The following is a 23,443-nucleotide window of genomic DNA, read 5'->3' as shown; positions in this document are numbered from 1 at the left end:
CACTTCCCTGATAGAGGGGACAACCTCTTTAGGCCTCTTTTCCCCTTTGTTCTCATTGAAGGAAGGGGGGGGAGACACATTCACTTTTAACTGCAAGTTACCCATATAAATCCAATTCCAGATATTGAAAATGAATAACAGTCAACAACTTCTACTTCATCAAGGTAATTATGTTTTATTTTTACACTCAAATGTATGAAGATGACAGATAAAAAAATGCACAGAAAAATGTAAAAGTTCATTTTAAAACATTTCTAGTAATGCTTCAAAAAAAAAACCAAACAAACAATATTTGCTACAATAGTCACAAACACAGTGAGCAGCGTGTTACAGTGGTTAATACAGTGTATCCACCGCATGAGGATTTGTATGTGGTGAACACAAAGATTAGGAAGAACACAAAAAGTGAAAGCAATGGTGGCCGTTAACAATTAAAATGATACCGTACATAGTACAAAATTTGCTGTAGACATAAATAGGCATTTATGAATTTGCTCCAAAACTTCTACCGCATAGTTATACTATAACGCATGGTTATTTTGTATTTATCATCGTAGGAAGGGGCTGGACCTCAACCTACACAGAACAACCCCCTAAGAAAACCACCCAAGTGTCACCAGTAGCATATCATCATCATGACCACCAGATGGACTCAGGACATATAAGGTACACACTCATCTTTGCAGTGGTAATGCTTATGAGAAATATAGTAACAACGTAATTTGTAATCATCTTTGATTAATAACATGGATGAAAATCTAAGAATGGCCAGACAATTTACTGCTTTATGGAACAGAGAAATGCGCAATGTCATCCCATGGTTACAGGCAGACATGTGACTGTCGGGGCATGCTGGCAGCTGTAGCTTTGCAATAGTTGGAGAATCACAGGTTTGAGACCACTGATTTATGAGGTTGTATAGCATCTACGTTAATGATGCCCATCAACTATAAGGCATTACTCTCAATGTTACTATCAATGTTCCTATGTTGCCACAATTCGTCTCATCATCTTTTAAGAATGGTGTAAAAAAACATGACACAAACAGTTAAGTGGCAGTATGCATGATAATATTAAAACTACGGCTGGGAACCCCCCCAAATGTTTCTGTTTTATGGTGCGTTCACACCTACAGGATCTGCAGCTGATTTTCTGCAGCAGATTTCATTTAAATAACTGAACACAGCATCAAATCTGCTGCAGATCCTGTAGGTGTGAACGCACCCTTATACAGATTTTAAACAAGACATAAATAGTGGTCAGCGAGCAGTCAAGCATCGACCATCAGGGTGCTCGGTAAAGATGGCCATACACCTTCGGTTGTTTGGCTGTCGGTTAGATCTCCCATCCACCATAGTAAGCCATTTCAATTTTATGTTAATTTTTTTGTATATTTCATTAAAAATCTCTTCAAGAAACAAAATATACAAAAAAAAAAAAAAGAGTGAAAAAATTAAATGGGTTAACCAGAGCAGAGGGCAAGTGGGCAAATGTTAGAGTCTTCTATTAATTTCAATGGGGTTTGTTACTCGAGTAAAACGCTTGACTTGAATAAGGAGCACTTTAGCATTTTAGTACTCACTTAACACTAATAAATACCTCTTACACATACAGGTCAGGATTGAACCAAAGAATATAAGCACCAAATATTCTGAAAGATACTTTGATTTTGAGTCTACTTTTTCTACAAAGTAGCTACTGTATTTCTCCAAAAATAAGACAGAGTCTAATATTATTTTAATCTCCAAAAAAAAGGCCAAGGGCTTATTTTCACACATTAATGCTCGGGAAAAAATAAAATAAAATCAACATTTATTTAAATACAGTAGGATGTTTGCCCTGTGAGTCCTCCACAATTCCATTCTTTGTACTCCCCAGAGAAACTTTTTTTCTTTTTGAACTGGGGGTAAAAACGTACCATTAACAATACAGTATACCAGTTAGAGATGAGCAAATTTATTCGCAGATTCAGATCGAATCGGGAGTTGGGGCAGGTGAGCAGATTTTGCCCTGCCGTGGTGGGAGGTAGAGGGGCACGTGTCCATGATCATTGGGAACTACAGTTTGCTTATTCTCTGTCTCCGTGAAGTCACGACATAACCTAGCACTGGAGGCGCTGACTGTAACTAGGGCTTATTTTTGGAGTAGAGGTGTATATTTCAAACCTGTTCCAAAAACTCTGCCAAATAAAGATGTGACTTATTTTTGGAGAAACACAGTCAAAAGCTAGATGTACAGTTCAGTAGTAAAATGTAAAGGACAACTGTATGGACCTTCAAAAGACTGTCTGAGTAGACCTGTGACGTTGTGGAACCTGGTGCAAACACAGAAACAACAGAAGTACATAATACTGGTGGCACCACGGTATCCAGTAAGGTAAGTGCATATTTTTATTTATCCCCTCCCAGGGTATATAGCTAAAATTTATCTTGCCCGAAACGTAAAGAACCATCCCCCAAACTGCTCAAAAATGCCATGAAATGTCCCAACTTTAGGACAGCATTTATAGGAACACCACTCCATTGGTGCCTAGTTTACTGGGTTGTCCCAGCAAGATCAGTACTGTTGGCAAATATACCTTCAGTCTGTACAATTGATATTTAGGCAAATACTTAATAAATCTACAATACAAAACAAACATAATTGTATTAAATTTTGGCAATTAAAGGAAAGAATGCTAAGCTTTATATATAGGACAGACTCATTTTTTGCCTACAATCGGTCATACAAAAAAGAAAAAAAGAAAATTAACAAGTAGCTAAATAATTTATTTAGTAATGATATTCCTATTTTAGTAAATCATAAGGTGGTAGGTTTGGGGTGTCAAAGTTTTACACATGCTGCCTCTTAATATAAGTTGGGAATGGCATACTACTGATATGACAATGGATATGCAATAACCAGCGATCCTTATAAAGTGAGGCTGGGTTCACACAAGCTTAATACAGACATTTATCACATTTGTATTACAGCAACAAGTTCCGACCTCATGTCTGATGAACTAAGTTGATAGTGGTTAATGCAGGTCAGACAAGCGTTCAGGCCTAATAACGCCATGTTCACACAACATAACAATAAGGGCAAAATATGGTCGTACTTGGATAAATACAGCCAGAAATTAAGAACATGATCATTATTTCAGGCCGTATTTATCCAAATGCGGCCGTATTTTGCCGTTATTTTTACGTTGTGTGAATATGGTCTAAGGATATATTTCTTCAACTGCAATATGCTGCTGTCTGAACGCATGTGGGCCTGTGGTCAAAACACTTGGTGGAAAAGAGTTCCATGGGTTTATAAAAAAAAATTTATGTATTGAATTTATCACAATACAATATACTAATAGAACCCTCCACAAGACACACATAAAACATACCATCTTCTAACATAATACCATAAAGTCATGTTTTTTTCAAAGCTGGTCCACATGCACCTCTCAGTTCAGGATACATCTGTATGCTAAGGCTCTTTTCACATCACATTTTTGCACATATGTCTCAAGAGAAGAGAGACCCTAGTGACACATATGCTTCTATAAAAAAATATGGCCAATTGTCTCAATTTCTTTGCCTATTTTTTGAAGCTCCATAGCATAGCATAAATTAGGGGTGTCAAACTGGTGTCCCACCAGCTATTGCAAAAAATACAATTCCCATCATGCCTGGACTGCCAAAGCTTTGGCTTTCCAAGCATAATTGAAATTGTAGGTTTGACACGTGTGGCATAGACCCTTACACAGCTAAAAACTGGATGCTTCACCATTTTTTAAATTTTTTTTTTAATGCACTATTTGGCAAATGGTAAATGTTCAAAAATGTGGAGTGGAAAAAGCCTATTGGTCACATCAGAGAATTAAACATCATAGGAATATCACTTTACATTAAAAGTTTGTTCAAAGCTGCTTTGTGAGCAAAGAAAGTCCACCCAAGGTTGCACATTAAGACTGTGTCCTCACTACGGGAGTGGGCAGTCATTTAACGGCAAAAGATGGCCGCAAATAACGATCATCAACATTATATGCTGCCGTCTTTATCAATGGATGGTCGTCTTTTCCCAATGAAATCCCGTAGGAGAATCACAGCCTAAAGCAGAATATGAAAACAAGCATACTGATAAAATTACCAAACCCCTAAAAAGCAGCACATAGACAATAATCACATTGCTTTCTCACAACACCATACTTTTAAGAGGCTTCCCTCTGTTTGAATCTTCTTGACCAGTTTTACACAAGGTCTCAGACTATATATTAAAAGATCTCATAAAAGTTCACAAAGGCAAAAATGCAAATGCAAATGAACTAAGACTAAAACGGGAAAATATATTTAGTAGAAGGCAACGTGTCTTTAGTACAACAGTGTGACATAAAAGGAAAAAAAATGTAAATGAGATATTCATCTTAATATAAGACACTTTAAAAATGCATTAAGATCCATAAAGCTGATGGAAATGCTAATTATGGGTCTTGAAATGAGTTTAGAGTAAATGAGTTACTCTTAAAGGGGTTATCATGGTACCAGTAAGGTCTTACATTTCCTTGGACCCTGGTGCTCCATTTCCACCACACTGTTGTCCTGGATGGGGGAAGGGTGTGTTTTACCGTACGGCAGCATGCAGGGGCCATAATATTGTGAGGCCATTGGTTACCACATGTGGATATAACTTTGCCCGTAAGTGATGACTGGAATAAAGTAATCCCCCAAATCCGACTAGGTATACTTCCAAGACAACAGTGAGGTGAAAGTGGAGTGCCAGAGAGCGAGGGAAGGAAACACCTATCCTACTCCATGATAACTCTTTAAAGAAACATACTGGGTAAACCTATATACAGTATACTGTGCTATGTCTAGTGAAGGGCATGAAAAGGAGCTGGCAGACAGAAGGATTTTATGGTGTCCTTTGAATTCCACTTTCACTAGACATAACACGGGAACTACTTATGTGGCCTGTTATTTTTTTTAAATAAAACTTTATGATTTTTTTTTATATGAATATGAAAACAGGTAATTTGTACATAATTACTAAACCATACCTGGTTCATTGATTTGTACATAACAAAAGTTTTACAAAAATATGATCATGGGAAAATATCCTATGTCTTGGATGAACCATAGCTTATGAGCCCCCATGTCAAATGTTTGATGTTACAGACATTATAGCAATAGATTGGTCATCACAATACACATGTACACAACACCAGCACCAGGTAAGTACATATTAAATACTATGTTTCTTACATAATATTATGCCATCATCACCTGCTTTATCTTTCTTAATACTGTTCTGTGCAGTGGTTCTTAGAATAACACTCCAGCAATTTATAGAGAAATGGATAACCCTGTTCTTAGAGTCATTACAGTCATTGGTTTGCCTGCATAGCAATAAGGAATATTCTTTAGTAGTGCTATAAATTTCAGTAAATGCTGCATGGCTTATTATGTGGTACACAGCAGTTCTTAGGACTCCTTTAGAGCAGGATTATGCTCCATTTGGAGGTAAGCTAATTTGTAGATTTTGTCCTATGAAACATTGCCTGAAAAAAAAAAAAAAAACTCAGTTCCCCCCTCCGAGGGCTAATAATCCTGAAGCAGCTGTCTACAGATAGGCGACTCTACCTTTTGGGGAAACTAGTTTGGTCAGCAAAAAAAAGAGACACCTCCAAAACGATAAGATCAAACTGTAGACAGATGTTTCAGGATTTTTTTCCTACAACCAGTACAGAACACTGGGATACTGCTTCTCAATGAAATGTGCGGAGTGGCATTTTTAAGCAATGCTCCATGCCTTAAAGGCACTAACAAGACACTCTGCTCTGGTGGTAAACATAGGCTTTACTTTACCCAAGGTAAGGACTAAGTCACTACAGATTCGGTGCCAAGATTCTGTGCGGTCCACCCCCCCCCCCACACACGCAGTGGCGGCACAGAATCTTGCTTTCAATCTCTCTGAACGGTCAGGCTGACGTATGTCCGCTATCCTCCCAAAAAATTGACATGTCAATTCTTTAAGCGGAGAGGAGTAAGGAGCAGAGGCGATTGAGCCCTCCCATTTAAACATATTGAAGGCAGGATTCGATTCCGTAGTGTGAACGGGCCCTTACTATAGCTTGGCTTTGGGCTTCTGATTGACAGCTGTACATAACAAATATTATGTGACGTGACCCAACTGCGGCCTGGAAAGAGAAGTTCAACTCTGCTCCTACTCCCTGTAAAGTAATTTCTTTTATGTCCCTGGGACATCGATTTAGGAACCACTGCAGTCAATAACACTCATCTCTATAATACTTAAAACTTTTGAGGAAATTTCCAACCCTTTGACACACATTGCTGAACCCATCAGTTCTACTTGGATGTCATAGAAGGTGCACAATTCATGAATTAAATCAAGATTTCTTCTTTACTACTGGCTCCAAGTATAACAGAACATAACCATCTCCCTCTTTTACAAGCATAAGCAGCTTAGCTTTTGGAATGTATAGATAATTTTTTTTTCTTGTAAGTGCTTGTAGAAACGGAGGAATGAAAATACCCTCATTTATTTCAATTATTGGCATTTTAAATCTTGAAATGTTTGAATTCGAATAGTAAAGAAATACATCTGTTTAAAAAGTATCATCAAACCACTGATAGAAAAAGAATTTTCTGCGTTGTAAACATTAGATAAGCCAGTTGCAGGACCCGGCTTGACTGGCGCAAAGAACTGGCTGCTAAGCACTACTGTGGCTGAGACAAGCAGGAAAGTCTTAGACCAGACCAGCCAGGGGCAAACTGTTGGCTTAGGAATGGGCCCCATTATTAACTGCTATTAAGATTCACATCTTGTTCACAGTAAGTTGTAGAGAACCGGATACTTCAGTGCATTTTTTGTAGAATACAATACCTCCTTCGCCTTATCATACATTCTTTGCCAAGTCAAGTAATACTGATAGTGTTTTGTCTGATCTCCCTCATTCCGTCATACATGTCGGATCAGATCTGAAGACGGACTTTTGTAAAGGTATTTCCAGATGGCATAATAATGCACAGCAGCTGCAAGTGCCACAAAGAGGTGCCAGATGGCATGTGCAAAAGGGATGATTCCATCACTCTTGAAGAATACCACACCCAAGCAGTAGATCAGCCCTCCCCAGGCAAGTTCTTGTAAGCCGTCTGTATTGTTCTGTAAAGGAAAAGGAAGGTTTCAATTGCTTAAATAAAACCCTGAAAAACATTGTTCCTCCAACAATTCTTACAGTTCATATGTTAAAGCGAATGTACCATCAGGTACATCGCATTACATTTTTAAAAAATGAATGAATAGACGCCGGGGCGGGGATGCCGGTCTATTTCTGAGCATCGGCCCGGCATGAAGACCTGCCAGTCTCAGTGTGACGATCTCCACTCCCCTCTGTAACGCAGCTCTATTAGAATTAATGGAGCCATGTCACAGAGGGGAGGGGGTTTCATCACATTGGGCGTTGGCGGGCCTGTCCCCAGTGCTTCATGCTAGGTCGGCGCCTGTGTGTAGACCAGCACCATGTGGGAACCGGGTGTCAGTTCAAAAAAAGGACCATGGCCAAGTCATCCCCGCACTGGCGCCAATCCATTCATGAAAAAAAACTTAAAGCAATGTACCAGATAATATATTCGCTTTAAAGTGCCACTGTCATTATAAAAAACTTTTGACATGATATGAGTGTTTAGACCTGTACCAATCGGGAGAATGAGCAAGAAGAGGACCATGCTGCAGCGCGTCCTCTCCCCACTCTCAGTTAGAGTCAGACTTATAATGGAGATCTATGGAGCCCAACTCTTTTCTTTTAACTCAGAGTGGGGAGAAGAGGCGCTGCAGCGAGTCTTCTCCCCACTCGTTCACCGATCGGTATGGGTCTGAACATTCAGACCCGGACTGATCAAAACTTTTGACGTGTCTCTATGGCATTTCAAAAGCTTTTTGGAATGACAGTGGCACTTTAAGAAGACAGTCAAACATGGAAATATGTTATTCTACAAATAATGAGTAACACAACAGAGGTTGTCCCACATGGCTAAATAGGTCTAAATTGAGCCATTATGTTGAAACATACATTATCTGCAACACTATACATAGGGTAAAAAGTACTTGTATCGTGAATGAACTGTTGTATGGAGTGGTACTGTATGCTGAAATTAGAGATGAGCGAACTTACAGTAAATTCCTCCGAACCTAAACTTTGACCGTTGGTTGCCTTAAGGCTGTATTACACGGCACAACAATAACCAAGCTGTATGTTCCCATAGAGAACAATAACATTATTCTCTATGGGAACACACAGCTTGGTTCTTGAACTGTTTGGTTCTGAAACAGCCTTCTAGATACGATTACATTCGAGAACAGAGGTGTTACTGAATTGAAAAAGGAATAAAACAAAACAAATACAAGTCAATGATTGAAAATTTATGTTCATGTTTTTTTTTTTCTGATAAATTCACCTAATTCATATTATCTATCAATACGGGCCCCTTTACACAGCTGCATTTGTGGTCTGCCCCCATTAGCCAACAGTAAAAACTGCTTATAAAAAATGCAATTGGTAACCTGCTTAAAGTGGAATAGTTAGCAGGAAAACAGGGGTGTAAATGAGTCCATGGCTAGAAAAGACTTCTCATCAGGATTCTGGGCATGCGTTTTTTTTTTTTATCAAGTCCTTTTCAGCGCTAAGATGTAAGCCTATTTGTTCACTTGCAAATGAAGTTCAAAAGCCCAGGGGGCGTAGTAAAAGTATAGTAAGGTCCAGCCCAGGTCCTCTTATTCACTGCCTCTGTACCTGCTTGCTTTCGCCTAGCCATTTTACCGACAGACACAGTGCTTTAAAGGACTACTGAGCTTTTAAAAAAAAAAAAAAAAAAAAAAAAAAAAAAAAAGGTATGCTGGAATCCTGATGACAAGCCATACCTGGGCACATGCTTATATACATCCCAGTCTTCCTGCTTATAGGTCCACTTTAAGACTATATTCACACATCATAGCAATTTTTTTTCTTTTAAGATAATACTGTGAAACTGTGACAAAATGACATGTTTTGCCTGCATTTTGCTGTGGTTTTGAAGTAATCCCGGTAAAAAGGGTGTGGTCTGACCACACTGTGTGATTATACCCTTACAAAAAAATTTGTCCCACACGATCACAAATCATAAATAAGATGGTCTACGATATTCAGGAATTTGTGTGAACTACAAAATTTCAAAAGTTATATTTTTTTAAACAAGATTTCACATGAACATAGAAATTCTTACCATTGATGTCACTACTAAAGCTGGAGAAAATCCCATTGCTAGGTAGAAGAGCAATTCAACAATCTTATACCTAGAAGAATGAAATACATTCTTAATGGCTCAAGTGGAAACAAAATTAAAATGTCAAAATGGACTGAAAAACATCAGAAAAATGTGTAACCACACCAACTTCACACACAAACAGATATCCAAAACAGTAGAGTTCAGGAGCAAATTCAACTAAATAGTCTTAAAAGGTTATAGTCTTAAATAAAAAATATAATATGCTGCTGCTTTTTGGGAGAACATTATGAAATATTCTTACCTTTCCTTTCTCCCCAGGTGTCGTCCTATGCCATCATCAGGTCCTGACTGAACGACACCACCACCACTTACGGTCATGGCCTGCTCAGCCAATCATTATCTGTCGCACTGCCCCATCTCAGTCACTGATTGGCTGAGTGGGCTGTCACCGCCAAGACGAGTCAGTCTCAAAAGAGGGATCGTTCAGCTGGGACCAGAAGATGGCGTTGGAGCACACTGGGGGAGCGCAGAAAGTGAAGAATAGTCAATTTATGTTCTCACCAAGGGCAGCAACATATTAAAAGTTTTGTTTGAGCAGATTACCAGTTTAAACAATTTTTGCAGCCTTTGTCATTGACAGTTACTATTATTTCAGACATGCGTCTAGCGTGTATGTTTTTTTAATTATGCTTTCTCCTGCTTATCTCAATGCTTTTGACTAAGGGTACTATTTCACGGAACGATAATCGGCCGAATTGGCGCATTTCGGGCGATTATCGCTCCGTGTAATAAATACAACGATCAGCCGATGACAACGATCATCGGCTGATCGTTGATATGGGTTTGAACCTATAATTGTCGGGCGCCGACCAAGCATCGCTACGTGTAATAGCGGTGCGCGGACGGCGGCTAATGATATACATTACCTATCCAGGCTGCAGGGCTCCTCTTGCAGTCTTCTCCCTGGGTCCCGTGCGCTGTAGCTTCAGAGCAGCCTGTCTGAGCTGACAGGCCGCCCAGCCAATTACTGTCCGGGACTGCCGTGGCCAGTGATTGGCTGAGCGGCCTGTCAGCTGAGACAGGCCGCTCTGAAGCTGGAGCGTGCGGGACCTGGGGAAAAGACCGCAAGAGGAGCCCTGCAGCCTGGACAGGTAATGAATGAAGTTAAGCAAGGGCTGCAAAGACATCGGTAAGGAAGTCCCTGCAGCCCTTGTTAAACGATAATCGGGCCGAGTAATAGGCTCGTTTACAGTTATTATCGGGCCTTCATTGGCCCGTGTAAGAACACCCTAAGAGTAGAGAACTTTTCAGATAATATGAGTTCAAATTAGTAAATTTGAGAAATTCTCTTGACTGGCAAGGGACCAGTAAGGTTGCGGCTACCGTATATGTCAACAGTAAATTGTTATAAACTGGCTGCAAGAAAAATTCCGATAGAACTGAACAGCAAGATTCTATTAGTTTCTTTTCCGCTGTAGCCTAAGAAACTGAAAACACCTGCCACAGATCCTAAGAGGATTCCAAGTGCCTATAATGAGCTCCCCCAAAGGACCCTCACTGTAGCGGTAACAGATAAAAAATATCTTGAGGCATGCAGCCCAATGGGAGAAATGTTAGTGTATGTTCACATGGTAGATTCTTCACAAGAACTTTGTGTGTAAAATATACCCCCACTGGTTTTAATCTTAGTTCAAAGAGTTAAATTCTCAGTGAAGATCTGAAAACAGCACCACAGAAAAAATAGGAGCAACATATAATTTATTGACATGGACTCCGGAGTACTCCTTTTAACTGAGAAAACTCCTTCAATTAGTTTTTTTTTTAACCTTTAAATTTTTAGTGTGTGGAGTTATGGTGGAATACTCTAAGTTAAAAACATCCAAGCATCGCTCTGATGTATCCTCTGTCATACTCAAACTCACTCATACTTACAGGTAACGGTGCTAAGCACTAATCTTTCATAATAATTATATAAAGGAACACAAACTAGTATCAAAAATAACAAAGAGAATATTGCTATGTAGAAACAAAAAGTCACCACTTACTTTTCATGGTATAGAAACACATAAATGGTTCCTCCTGCAGCCATCAACCAAATAAACCACCTCATGTGAGAAGCCAGGGGTCCCAGTTCTCGCAGATTTAGCCTAAAATACATGATGAAAATATAAATAATTCAAAATCCGGTAATACTAAAACCTCCACTAAGGGCCTTTGCACATGGAGCTATAATCGGGCCAATTCGGCTGATTATCGCTCCGTGTAATAGAGACAATGATCAGCTGATGAAACAATCAGACCTAAATCGTCACATGATGTCAGTGCAGCCCTTGCTAAAAGATTATTGGGCCGTGTAATGGGCCCAGTAAACGAGTGGCAGATCAGCACTCGTTTCACGGAATCCGTAACAACCCATTAACTTACATCCTGTAAATTTGCAGAACCGCAATTCATGACGAAACAAAAAAATAGGACAGGTTGTAATTAGAGATGAGCAAACCGGGTTCGGGTTCGAGTCGATCCGAACCCGAACGTTCGGTATTTGATTAGTGGGGGCTGCTGAACTTGGATAAAGCTCTAAGGTTGTCTGGAAAACATGGATACAGCCAATGACTATGACCGAAAGTTTGGGTTCGGATCGACTCAAGCATGCTTGAGGTTTGCTCATCTCTAGTTGTAATACGGTCCGTAATTGTGAAACGGACACCCCAATAGAAGTCTATGGAGAGTGCAAAGTTTGCGGAGAGAACATTGCAATCCGCAAAACCATCTGCATCACTTATCTGTTTTTGTGACATCACCAAGCTCCTTCTGGCAGCCATTTTATGAAGGAAGTAGCTACACACGTGATGCACCATGGATGTGGACAGCTAATGACATCATTTTTGCCATTGCCTTTTTTTTTTTTCTTCAATACATAGTTATTTGCGGGGCCGCAAAAAACGCATTACAAAAAGGAACACACTATGGATGCACAACGGACGATTTTTTTTCTGGAAAAAAAAAAATAGAGGATCCAGATTTTCATCCTTGAAAATAAATGGATGTGTGAATGTAGCTGTGTTCACACACGTTAATGAAAAAAAAAAAACAACAAATCTGGCCATAGCTTTGAGTGAAAATAAAGCAAAGCGTAAACTGGTGAAAAAAAACCAGCTGTTTTTACATAAGCAGATCGTAAACAATGACCAAGTTTATTATTTGGATGGTCGTAATCAATTACGGACATTATTCTATATGGAGTGTGCACTGCTGCTATATCCCATTGACTTTATGAAGCGCATTATTAGGCTATGTTCACACGTAGTATGAGACCAGCCGTTCCATGAACGGAACGGCTGGTGTCAGAAGAGATCATCCCGGCCGGTACTGCAGATCCGGATCAGAATACCCCACTGCACACTATGAAGCGTGCGTCCGGAGCCGCTCGCTCCATTGTGTGCACTGACCGGGTTTTTTGCGGCTGCTATTCAATGAATAGCGGCCGCAGAAAATTGACATGTCAGTCGCTAGGGATCCTGGCCAGAGTGTATACCCTGTGTATACACTGCGGCCGGGATTTCCACGGCCTGCAGCACAACGTAGGTTCTGTACCAATCACGGCCATTGCAACAACGGCTGTGAGCACGGAACCTACCTTGTGTGAACATAGCCTTATACTGAAAATATGGCCATATTTTTAATTCAAAATAAATTATAGCTGGATTACGGGGTAAGCTGTAACTCAAAGGCCTCCCAGCCCTTGTGTACAACTCAATGAGGACAAAGACACAACCAGTTATCCAGACCTCTCCTATTACTGTACAGTACATTCTGTACAATATATGATATTATAGAATGATCACACTATGTACCTGCCTAGTAGGTGCATTTTATAATAGACAATCCAAATCCTCTCAGTGTCTGGGTTCTAGGTGTCATACTGTAACATATATAGTAAAAACTTTCACAAATTTGCATAAATGGGAAAATGACTGTCTTGCACCAACCCGTATGGTCCAGGACTAAGCATGCCATAGTGTTTAGTTGTTTAGTTGTCAATGTACATATACAGGGATTAAAATGACAAAAAGACCAGGTAAAGATAATACGAAAGTGACAAAGTGCATGGAGGTGACACTTAGACTTTAACACACACTAAGTTATTAAACTTTAATACCAACCATGGTGCGTAGGACGCCGCAATGAAAAAGTAGATGACCATCCTGTCACACATGTGGAAACAGTGCTCTACAGTCCTGCAAACAACAAAAGAAAGCTTATCTGGACAGTTCTGTAACCGAGCTGCTGTCAGATGAATAATGCAACACGACAGGGAAAGTTGCCAGACACTGTTCTGTCACATGGTGACAACGCTCCAGGGAGCTCATCCGTGAAATAAAAAGGTAACAAAAAGAAGTGCAGTAAGCTCCATTGTCCTAGCCGTGCTGAGCCAGCCTGCACAAACAATAGAAAAATGTCAAACTGCATACAATGTACCATTACATGGGACCGGTCATAGTGAAAATCCATTCCAAACTGTAGGCATCATGTGTTAGAGGCCAGCAAATGCTAAGCACAGATATATATGGGGAGAGGTAACAGGCTGTCCTATAGTAAGAATAGGCCTTTATTGTAAAAGGTTTCTATTTTCTGATTGTAATATTTTTTATTTAATTGTGTGTACATTGTTATGGGGGCTGACACCAACTATCCTGTTGCATTAAAATGAATGGGAACCTTTAAAGAGGTCATTCCCCAAGGAGCTGCTGTTGTCACATACCTTGGCTACTTGACACTATCAAGTAGCCCAAAGTAAGACATCTACCTTAACAAGATAAAGCAGACATAAGGCCCTATTACACTGAACAATTTTCGGCCTTATCAGGCCAACAATCATTCCTATGTGTTCTCCCAACCTGTGATTTGTAAAAAATGTTTGAATTAGTGTGCTGGTGACTGCCATATTATTCTTCGTGTCCACTATCTACTCCGCAGCAGATTTAATTAAATGAATGAACACAGCATCAAATCCTCACTTACAAATCTGCTGTGGATCCGCAGCGGATTTGACAGTGCGTATTTAATGCTGTGTTCATTCATTTAGTTAAATCTGCAGCGGATCTGCTGCGGATCCGCAGCGGATTTTCTGCTACGATACGGTAGGTGTGAAGGCACCCTAAAGAGAACATGTTCAAAAAGAATGACAATGATAGCATTGATCTACTGGCTGTCTCTCCATGTGATAGGAGCGCCAGCAGCAGATGTCGCCATCTTTTACGGGCCACCTGGACGATCTAAAGATTGTCCAGGCAGCCTCTCCCGCAGGTACCTGCGCCCCCCCCCCTTCCTCCCCGCTTGCTGTTAGTGCGTTTAATAGCAACAACAGCGGGCAGGGAACAAGGAGCAAGCGAGCACTGACCCGAGAGGTCAGCGCTTGCTTGCTCCTTAATATCGGGGCATGTACAGATCACTTTACCGCATATTCCTTATCACAACAGACAGAACAGGAAGTCTAAGCTCAGTTTTCTGATGACAAATTCCCTTTATCATCATAGGTGAGTAAAAGGGATATTGGAGGGGATTTACTACCTCAGAATGGAGGCTCATGTGGCACTAAAAAAAAAAAAAACTGTGAATGGAACTTACGTCTACACACAGGGGTACGTACCTAAGATGACTTTTCTTCCAGGTGACTATGTGAAATACAGTGGACACTATAAAAAGAGCACACAAGCCCATTCCATAAATCCATGCTGTTATCCGCTCCCATCGGTCATCAGACATGCGGTGTAGTAAAGCACTTCCCACAATAGATGGGACGATGAGGAACTGCAAGATAAAGAAGACAGACAAACGATGACGCATATGAAATGGGCTCATAGAATCTATAATATTCTCTGGAAGCACAACTGTTGGTTTTGTAATGGCAGTACCTAGTACTACTCATAGTTCAGTACCACTCACTTGAATGGGACAGAGCCATGGTAAACTGCAGTACAAGGCACAGTAAATCTGTCGGCTGCAATTCAGGTTCCAAATTGGTGACACTGTTAGGGTCCGTTTACACACACAGATTATCTGACAGATATCTGCAGCCAAAACCAGAAGTTGATTTGAAAAAAAGAGAACTCTCAGTCTTTCCTTTATGACCTGTTCCCTGTTTATAGTCCATTTCTGGCTTTGGCAGCAAAAATCTGTCAGATATCTGTGAGATAATCTGTGTGTGTAAATGGACCCTTAGATATCTCTATTACTCCAGGGGAAACACATGGTTGATTGACAGCTGGAAGATGAGCTCCAAGCAGAGCAAGAGATGGGAGGGGGCGAGGGGCATTCCAGTTTGCCGCAATTGAGAAGCTTTGGGAAAGCATTTTTCTACATTATGGAAGCACAGCTGGACATATAAAAAGGTACCAGGTGTTTCCTTAAAAGGGTTTTTCCAGCGAAAATCTTTTTCTTTCAAATTAACTGGTGTCAGAAAGCTATATAGATTTGTAATTTACTTTTAATTAAAAATCTCCAGTCTTATAGTACTTATCTGCTGCTGTATGTTCTGCAGGTTTATTTTCAGTCTAAAACAGTGCTCTCTGCTGCAACCTCTGTCCGAGACAGGAACTGTCCAAAGCAGGAAAAGTTTTCTATGGGGATTTGCTGCTGCTCTGAATAGTTCCTGCCTCGGACAGAGGCAGAGAGCACTGTGACTGAAAAGAACACATTTCTTGCAGGACATACAGCAGCTGATAGGTATGGAAAGACTTGAGATTTTTTTTAAAAGAAGTAAATTACAAATCTATATAAAACTTTTTGAAACTAGTTGATTTGAAAGAAAAAGATTTTTACTGGATAACCGCTTTAACATAATAGCTAACAGTGTCAGTAGTTTAGAATGTGAATTGCAGCTGACAGTCACTTTTAAGTGTACACACAGTAAGCCTTTTTTATCCAAACAAGAACATTGCCCAACCCATGTAGTACGAGCTGAAATCTGGATTAAACAAAAAAGAAGAAGATACTCATCAGCAGCTTACATTAAAAGAGGTAAACTACAGCTACTGTTTAGGTGACTCATAGACTGGCTTATTCCACCCACAAATTACATGTATACAATTTATTAGTGCTTTTAAATGAACTTTATGTTGTTTCCAGACAGAAAGACATGTACAAATTACATACATACACATGTTTTAGGAAAATAAGTAAAAAGTAAGAGAGTTGCCATAACTCGATAACCACTGTAAAATACTGTGTAGGGATTGGCTATAAAACATAGCATGGATTTCATTAGAACTTGGCAGATGTCAGCACCTCATGCACCATTTAAAAAAGGGAAAAAAAAAAAAAAAAAGACTTCTGACATGTCACAGGGCCACGTAAAAAGTTTTGGTCTGACGGGGTCTCAGCAGCTACTCCCAAATCCGGACAATAAGCTAGGAGAAGCACATGGTAGCGCATTTCACCTCCCAATCTGCAGTGATCTCTGTCACGGTGGCTCCATTATACCTCTACTAGGCTTCTAGTTTTTTTTTTTATTATTACGCTTTACACCTGTCAGTATGCTCTGTGGGGTGATTGAGAGGCAAGGAGGCCCGTCAGCAGCCACTAATAGGCCTCCTTGCCTGTCCATCACCCCGCAGAGTGCGCTGACAGGACAGAGAGCCGTGACTAGTCACAAGACAGATGACTAGTTCACGGAATTAAAAAGTATTTTATCGGACATGAAAACTATAGAGCCCGGAACCCCTGACACCATTGGAGACCCAGCTGCAAGGTGAGTGCAACCACTCTGGGTTCCCTTTAGTACAGTTTTCTTATCAGTGCAGCAGGTACTTAGGTCCTCATTTGATTAAGAGATACAGGACATGTGTTAATGTAATAGGAGATGCTATATTTAGGAATGCAAGGCATGTGATAAGTAATAAAGATAAGTAATAAAATGGCTGAGCCAATCTCCACATGAGTCAGCCCAGTTTTACGAGGACAGATGATATATGTATTTATTTAGTCAGCCAGTTAATCCTTATTATTTGACCTACCCATAGCTAATAAAACTACCTGATGTTCTTGGTATAGTAATGTTGCACATACTTGGTCAGGCTATGTTCACACAACGTATACTTTCGAGATATATATATTGCGAGAATATATGCTACCTGGCCGTCTATGGGATCCCGGCCGGAGTGTATACACATAGTATACGCTCCGGCCGGGATCCCTAGTGGCGCCGCAAACAACCGACAAGTCAGTTTTCAGTGAATATCGGCCGTAGGAAACCATGTCAGTGCACACTATGGCTGCTCGCTTCATAGGTGTGCTATGGGGAGTTCTGATGCGGGCGCGCACACATGCGCCTGCATCAGAACTCTTCGGTAGGAAAGATCATCACTGTAGTATCGGCCGGGATGATCTTTGCAGAGACTTGCCCCTCTGTGAAGGGTCAAGGAACGTCCAGTCTCTTGCATTGTGTGAACATAGCCTCAATTTGTGAAGGGCTATAGGGATTTTTTAAGCAACTACACGTGCCCATAAACACTAGAAATGTTTGACAGGTCAATGACGACAATGACCGATAGACCATCATTTTCTGAAAAGAATTAAGCCTTTTTTTTTTTAATTTTCAGCGTAACAATGGTCCTTCAAGTCACAATATTAATTGTTTTCAGGACAACCATTGTATGTTAAAAATTGTATCTGGAGACCAAAATTCTATGGGGAACTGGTAATTGGAGGCCCAAACATGTCATCCCAAAATGAGAAGAAATAAAGATTTTTAAGAACAACAAGCCGGTAACTAATATGAGTAAAGCAAGTCCACACATACAGCAGTCATATAGAGCTACTGGAGACTGTAAAATACTCTCAATGTAGAGGACTGGAGCATTTTTACATAAAAATAAAATGAAGCCACCCTAACCTGGTGCTTAAATGAGCAGCTTATTCTGACAGGACATGTAGTATCACACTGTACTGTAGAGAGGAGATACTAGACACACAGCAGTACAGGACATGTAGTATCACACTGTACTGTAGAGGAGATACTAGGCACACAGCAGTACAGGACATGTAGTATCACACTGTACTGTAGAGGAGATACTAGGCACACAGCAGTACAGGACATGTAGTATCACACTGTACTGTAGAGGAGATACTAGACACACACAGCAGTACAGGACATGTAGTATCACACTGTACTGTAGAGGAGATACTAGACACACACAGCAGTACAGGACATGTAGTATCACACTATACTGTACAGAGGAGATACTAGACACACAGCAGTACAGGATATGTAGAGGAGATACTCGACAGCCAGTCACTGCATGCACCTCAGAAATACTGGGGTTTTACCAGTAAAATGGCCACTTTTATTAGGTCGATCCTTTAGGTATTTACAAGCACCACAGATCCTTTCTGTAGCATTGTATGTTGCATATGGTCTTAAGTTACGATGGTCCAGAAAGGACCATTGTACGTTAAAAATATTGTATCCTGAGGCCATTGTAAGTTGAGGAACCATTGTAGTTTGATGTATGATGTATTATTCAGTTAAAACAATTAAGGAATGCCCTACTTTTGAAAGAATGTCTCAAGAAAGAGTGGTCGCCCTCCACCTACTACCAATGATGATGTATGCATAGTATGAATGACCGTAACAGACAGTGTCAGCTGCAGTGTTTGGCTGCATAGGTGATATGATCACTTACCAGACAATCCTTTAATTTATCTATGGACATTTCAAATATATTCCTTTAAATAAGGGTATGCACTAGATGCCCCTGTTAAGATAACTCAACATTACATGTTAAGGCTATGTTCACACAACGTATTTTTTCGTATTTATACAGCCGTTGTTGCAATTTGCAAAAACAGCCGTATAAATACCAAAAAATTGTTGGCCGGGTGTCTATGGGATCCCGGCCAGAGAGTATACACATAGTATACGCTCTGGCCGGGACCCCTAGCGGCACCGCAAACAATTGACATGTCAGTTTTCTGCGACTGCTATTCAGTGAATAGCGGCCGTAGGAAACCATGCCACTGCACACTATGAAGCGAGCGGCTCCGGCTGCTCTCTTCATAGTGTGCTATTGGGGGTTCTGATGCGGGCGAGCACCGATGCGCCCGCATCAGTACTCTGCGGCAGGAAAGATCATCTGGCCGGTTCTGCAGTACATGGTCTAAGATGGTAAAGAGGCACCACATGGCTGTATCTAGGACTAATGCTTTTGGCTAACCAGTGGATTCCAAAAACAGAGAAATGCTCCATAGCTCCAAAGCTGCTATGGACTTTAAAGTCAGTCACCATCACAGATTCTCTTTCAGAAGAGACCCTACGAAGATTTGGGAGGGAAATGGTACAAAATCTTATTATTCTGATTTCAAATCTTATTCTTGTAAAGCACTGCAGTCTCCACGTAGTGCACATTACTTTAAAGGGAACCTGTCACCGGGGACGCTGGCACAGATCCCGCCTGACCCCCCCGTGCAGCCCCTGGATACTGACCATTCTCTATGGGCATCGGACTTATCTCGCAGCACGCGTGCACGGCTTCGGGTACGGATATCTTTGTTCCGGGACCGGCTCTAGGAGCGCAACCCGCCGAAAAGGGTAAGGATTAGGGGGCTGCACTGGGGTGGGGGGGTGTCGGGTGGGCTCTGTGCCAGCGTCCCCGGTAACAGGTTCCCTTTAAATAATTAGAGATTAGCACAACTTAAGCATGCTGGAGTCCGATAGTTTAGCACTTGAAAATGATTGGACTCAAATGCCAAAAGGCCATGTGCTCATCTCTATAGATGACGATATATCAGTGTGATCAGCTGCAGGCAGCCATTGAACTTTGCCCTCAGTTTAGGCGAAACGTACAGTAGATAAGCTGAATATAATCCATCTGAAGGAGCTATTTCTTCTGGTGATAAGTGGCATTACACGTGACTAATATTTACAGAGTAGCTTCCTCATGGTTATGCCACAGCTGTCATCAACTTATCTTCCCCTGCTCCATATTATTACAGGCTTTGCATGAGAAAAGAAACATATAGCTGCTTTCTTTTACAAACAGAGACGCCCTTGTCTATGGGAGGGTTCAGCAACTATGGCTAAGCTTCATTCACTTGAATGGGATTGAGATGCAATACCAAACACCAGATAAAAGTGAGGCTGTTTCTGTTCTTCTTACTCCATATAGTCTTTGGGCCCTATTACATGGCTAAACACTAAATAAATATGCCAAACCAGAGAGTATAGTGGGCACCACCCTATAACCTGGGTGTTAAGAAACACAGGACTATGAAGAAAATGCATATGCACAAAAAGGTAGCACATCAAGAAAAAAAAATCTTTATTTAAATAGCCTTACAGTACACAATAAATATACTAAACAGGGGCAGTAAACCTAGGGACACAAGCCCTAAACGCCACTCAACATTAAAAACACTAAAATGTCATCCTTGGTCCAGCTGGCGTCCCAGCCTGGACTCAACACCCTACCTGACCCCAGATTCAGCACATGAGTACAACGAAAAAAATCCCCCAAACTATTACAAAAATAATGGGTAATGCAGCGACTAATAATAAAAAAGAAAAGTGTACTGAAAACAATATCACCATGTGCGTTCCAGTAGATAAAAGGATTATCAGGTGGGAGCAGCAAAAACACCCCACGCGTTCCACCGTACCCGGCTTCCTGGCTGGGACGCCAGCTGGACCAAGGATGACATTTTAGTGTTTTTAATGTTGAGTGGCATTTAGGGCTTGTCTCCCTAGGTTTACTGTTTAATATATATTTTGTGTACTGTAAGGCTATTTAAATAAAGATTTCTTTTCTTCTTGATGTGCTACCTTTTTGTGCATATGCCTTTTCTTCATAAACACTAAATAAATGCCGCCAATTTGCAGGGACTTCATGATTTTTTAAAGGGTCAATTGACCTTATGACTCTCTACACCAATGGAAAGTCTTTACAAGGAGGAACAATACTCTCCTGAGATCTTTGTACCACTTAGTGACACAGACAGATCTATATTGAGCTGCAGCTTCCATCTTTGCATCACTTCTCAGTCCAATCATCGATAACACATGGAAAAAGTGGGGGAGTCATTGATGTAACGTTACTTGGTGACTGGAATTTTCCTTCTGCCTCCTGGAGTGCTGTTTATGGGCTACAAAGAAACTCATATGCCACTTATGGAGTGCTTACAAGAAATGAATGAAATGATGCGTGCAAGTCTTGTTTAATTATTTACAGGGAGAAGGAAACTTTTAGCGGTAATAGAAAGGACTTTAAGTGCTCGATGCAATTACTAAATGTTCCTGCTGGCTGTGGTGTGATCACACGGAAGATTTATTACTCTGTTTTCCATCCCTAAGAAACACAACAACAGTGTAAGAAACGGTCCAGGAAGCAGCATTGTTAAGTGCTGTATTTACAGGCTTTTTACTCAAGAAATAACAGATTATCCACCAAGTCTGTAACTGGACACTTGAGAGGGGAAAACAGGGTCACTTTCCTACAGGGGCGAGGGAGGCCAAATAGTCAATCATGATCTACTGGTCGATTGGTCCTTCTGCAACTTAACTACTGTAGACTTAAAGATTTACTAAGAAAACAAAAGAAGAAATTGTCCCATCAATATGTGCAAAGCAGATTTCCAGCCTGTGTTACGTGAATAGAGTAATCAGTGCGGTTATTGTAAGGTGACAGCATGTAGAGCTCTTAAAAATCCTCATATTTGGCAGGTAGAGCAAATTCCCTGCTGTATTAAAGGGGGATTTCTGGTTTATTGCAAATACGGATTATTCATGAAATGTTGTATAACCTTCTAATACTTTGTATATCAACTAATCACCATTTAAAGGGGGCTTCCAGACCCACAAATGTTTTATTATGGACTCAGTCTGGCGTTATACTTACCTGTCCCAATTCCCTGCTGCATCTGTCTTGTGGGTGCCCAGTCCTGGCTGAGTGGCATTTCTTGCTTTTAATTTGACATGCAGGAAGCAGCCCAATGGCTGAGGCAAGTCATCACTGTTGCCAACAACTGGCTACATGTCAAAATAAAAGCGGGAAGTCCTTTAACTTATCTATGACCTTTATTTACAACTTAAAGAGGTTGTCTGGGATAAACACAATGTAAACACATAATATTTCTCTTACTTGTCTGCTGGATATTTTATTAGTGGCGAGGTGCTTATTGGTGTTTCATAACTACAACTTTGTTGGGGGATGAAAAGTTACAAAATTTTCCAGACCATATTTAGCTTGTCTTCGCCTGCTCGAATATAAAGGGGGGAGATGGAAGTTCCTTCTGGAAAGTTTTAAATGTGACGGAGAGAAAGTGTTTATTAAACAGGTACATAAGCAAAAGTTGAGGTCCTTTGAGAACCATGATGGTTTGAGTGTAACATGGCTGCTCTTGTTCACATTTATTACTTTGTTTCCTGTAGTAGTAAAGACAAATACAAGGTGACAATGTTTTTCCACTTTGGGCCCTATTACATGGCCCCATGTTAGGTAGTATGTGAGCGCAGACCTGTCATGTCAGCAACTGCTTGCTCCTCGTTTCCTGCTCGCTGTATGTGTTATTACACGCACGTGGGGAGCGGCAGGAGGGGCTGCCTGAATGATCTTTAGATCGTCTGGGTGACCCATAGAAAACAGCGGTCTGCTGCTGCTGCTCCTATAGCAGCAGACACAACGATCTGTCAGATGATCATAGTCTTTCAGCATGAACTATTACACCAAACGATTATCGTCCGGAACAAAACATAATCGTTTTGTGCAACAGGACCTTTACCTATTGTGTCAGGACCTGTTTATTCACACATCTTAGAATCCCGTAAAATAACCAGTACACAAGGTGACATGACATATGTGATCTGATTCATAGTTAATTGCATAGGTAACCACTTATTAATTCCTATTGTTCTAATACAGTAGCAGCATAAGGTCTACTTTATTTCATCACGTTTTCTGCATTACAATATTCAGCCATCCTGTTAATGACAAATGTACTCTAACGTCATATGTGTTTTCTTTCCCCATTTGCTTATACTCATTGTTATTTTTAATAAATGATCAGTCTCTCTCTGTATGATTCATGCACCAGGATTATAAAAGTCATTACAAAGAGACAGCAAAGCTTTTGTTAAGCATAGGACTATTCTTACATTACATTTCTCTGAAAGGTTTGGTTGACTGAAACATCCAGAG

General features: G+C 40.6%; 1 protein-coding gene across 1 annotated transcript in view; it reads right to left on the bottom strand.

Annotated features, from left to right (window-relative positions):
- Positions 1 to 1,181: 1,181 nt before the first annotated feature.
- The window catches only part of MMD (monocyte to macrophage differentiation associated), a 46,681-nt gene continuing 24,419 nt past the window's right edge, over positions 1,182 to 23,443 (bottom strand). The window contains exons 3-7 of the mRNA XM_069952191.1: positions 14,905 to 15,065; positions 13,418 to 13,492; positions 11,300 to 11,401; positions 9,252 to 9,321; positions 1,182 to 7,155 (exon numbers count right to left, since the gene is read on the bottom strand). Coding sequence (XP_069808292.1) covers positions 6,952 to 7,155; positions 9,252 to 9,321; positions 11,300 to 11,401; positions 13,418 to 13,492; positions 14,905 to 15,065 — 612 coding nt within the window. The 3' untranslated portion in view covers positions 1,182 to 6,951. The remainder of the gene's footprint in view (positions 7,156 to 9,251; positions 9,322 to 11,299; positions 11,402 to 13,417; positions 13,493 to 14,904; positions 15,066 to 23,443) is intronic.

The sequence above is a fragment of the Dendropsophus ebraccatus genome, chromosome 14 (assembly GCF_027789765.1).
Source record: "Dendropsophus ebraccatus isolate aDenEbr1 chromosome 14, aDenEbr1.pat, whole genome shotgun sequence".
Classification (NCBI taxonomy): domain Eukaryota; kingdom Metazoa; phylum Chordata; class Amphibia; order Anura; family Hylidae; genus Dendropsophus; species Dendropsophus ebraccatus.
The sequence above is the reverse complement of the archived record's forward strand: the minus strand, read 5'-3'. Positions and strand labels throughout refer to the sequence as shown.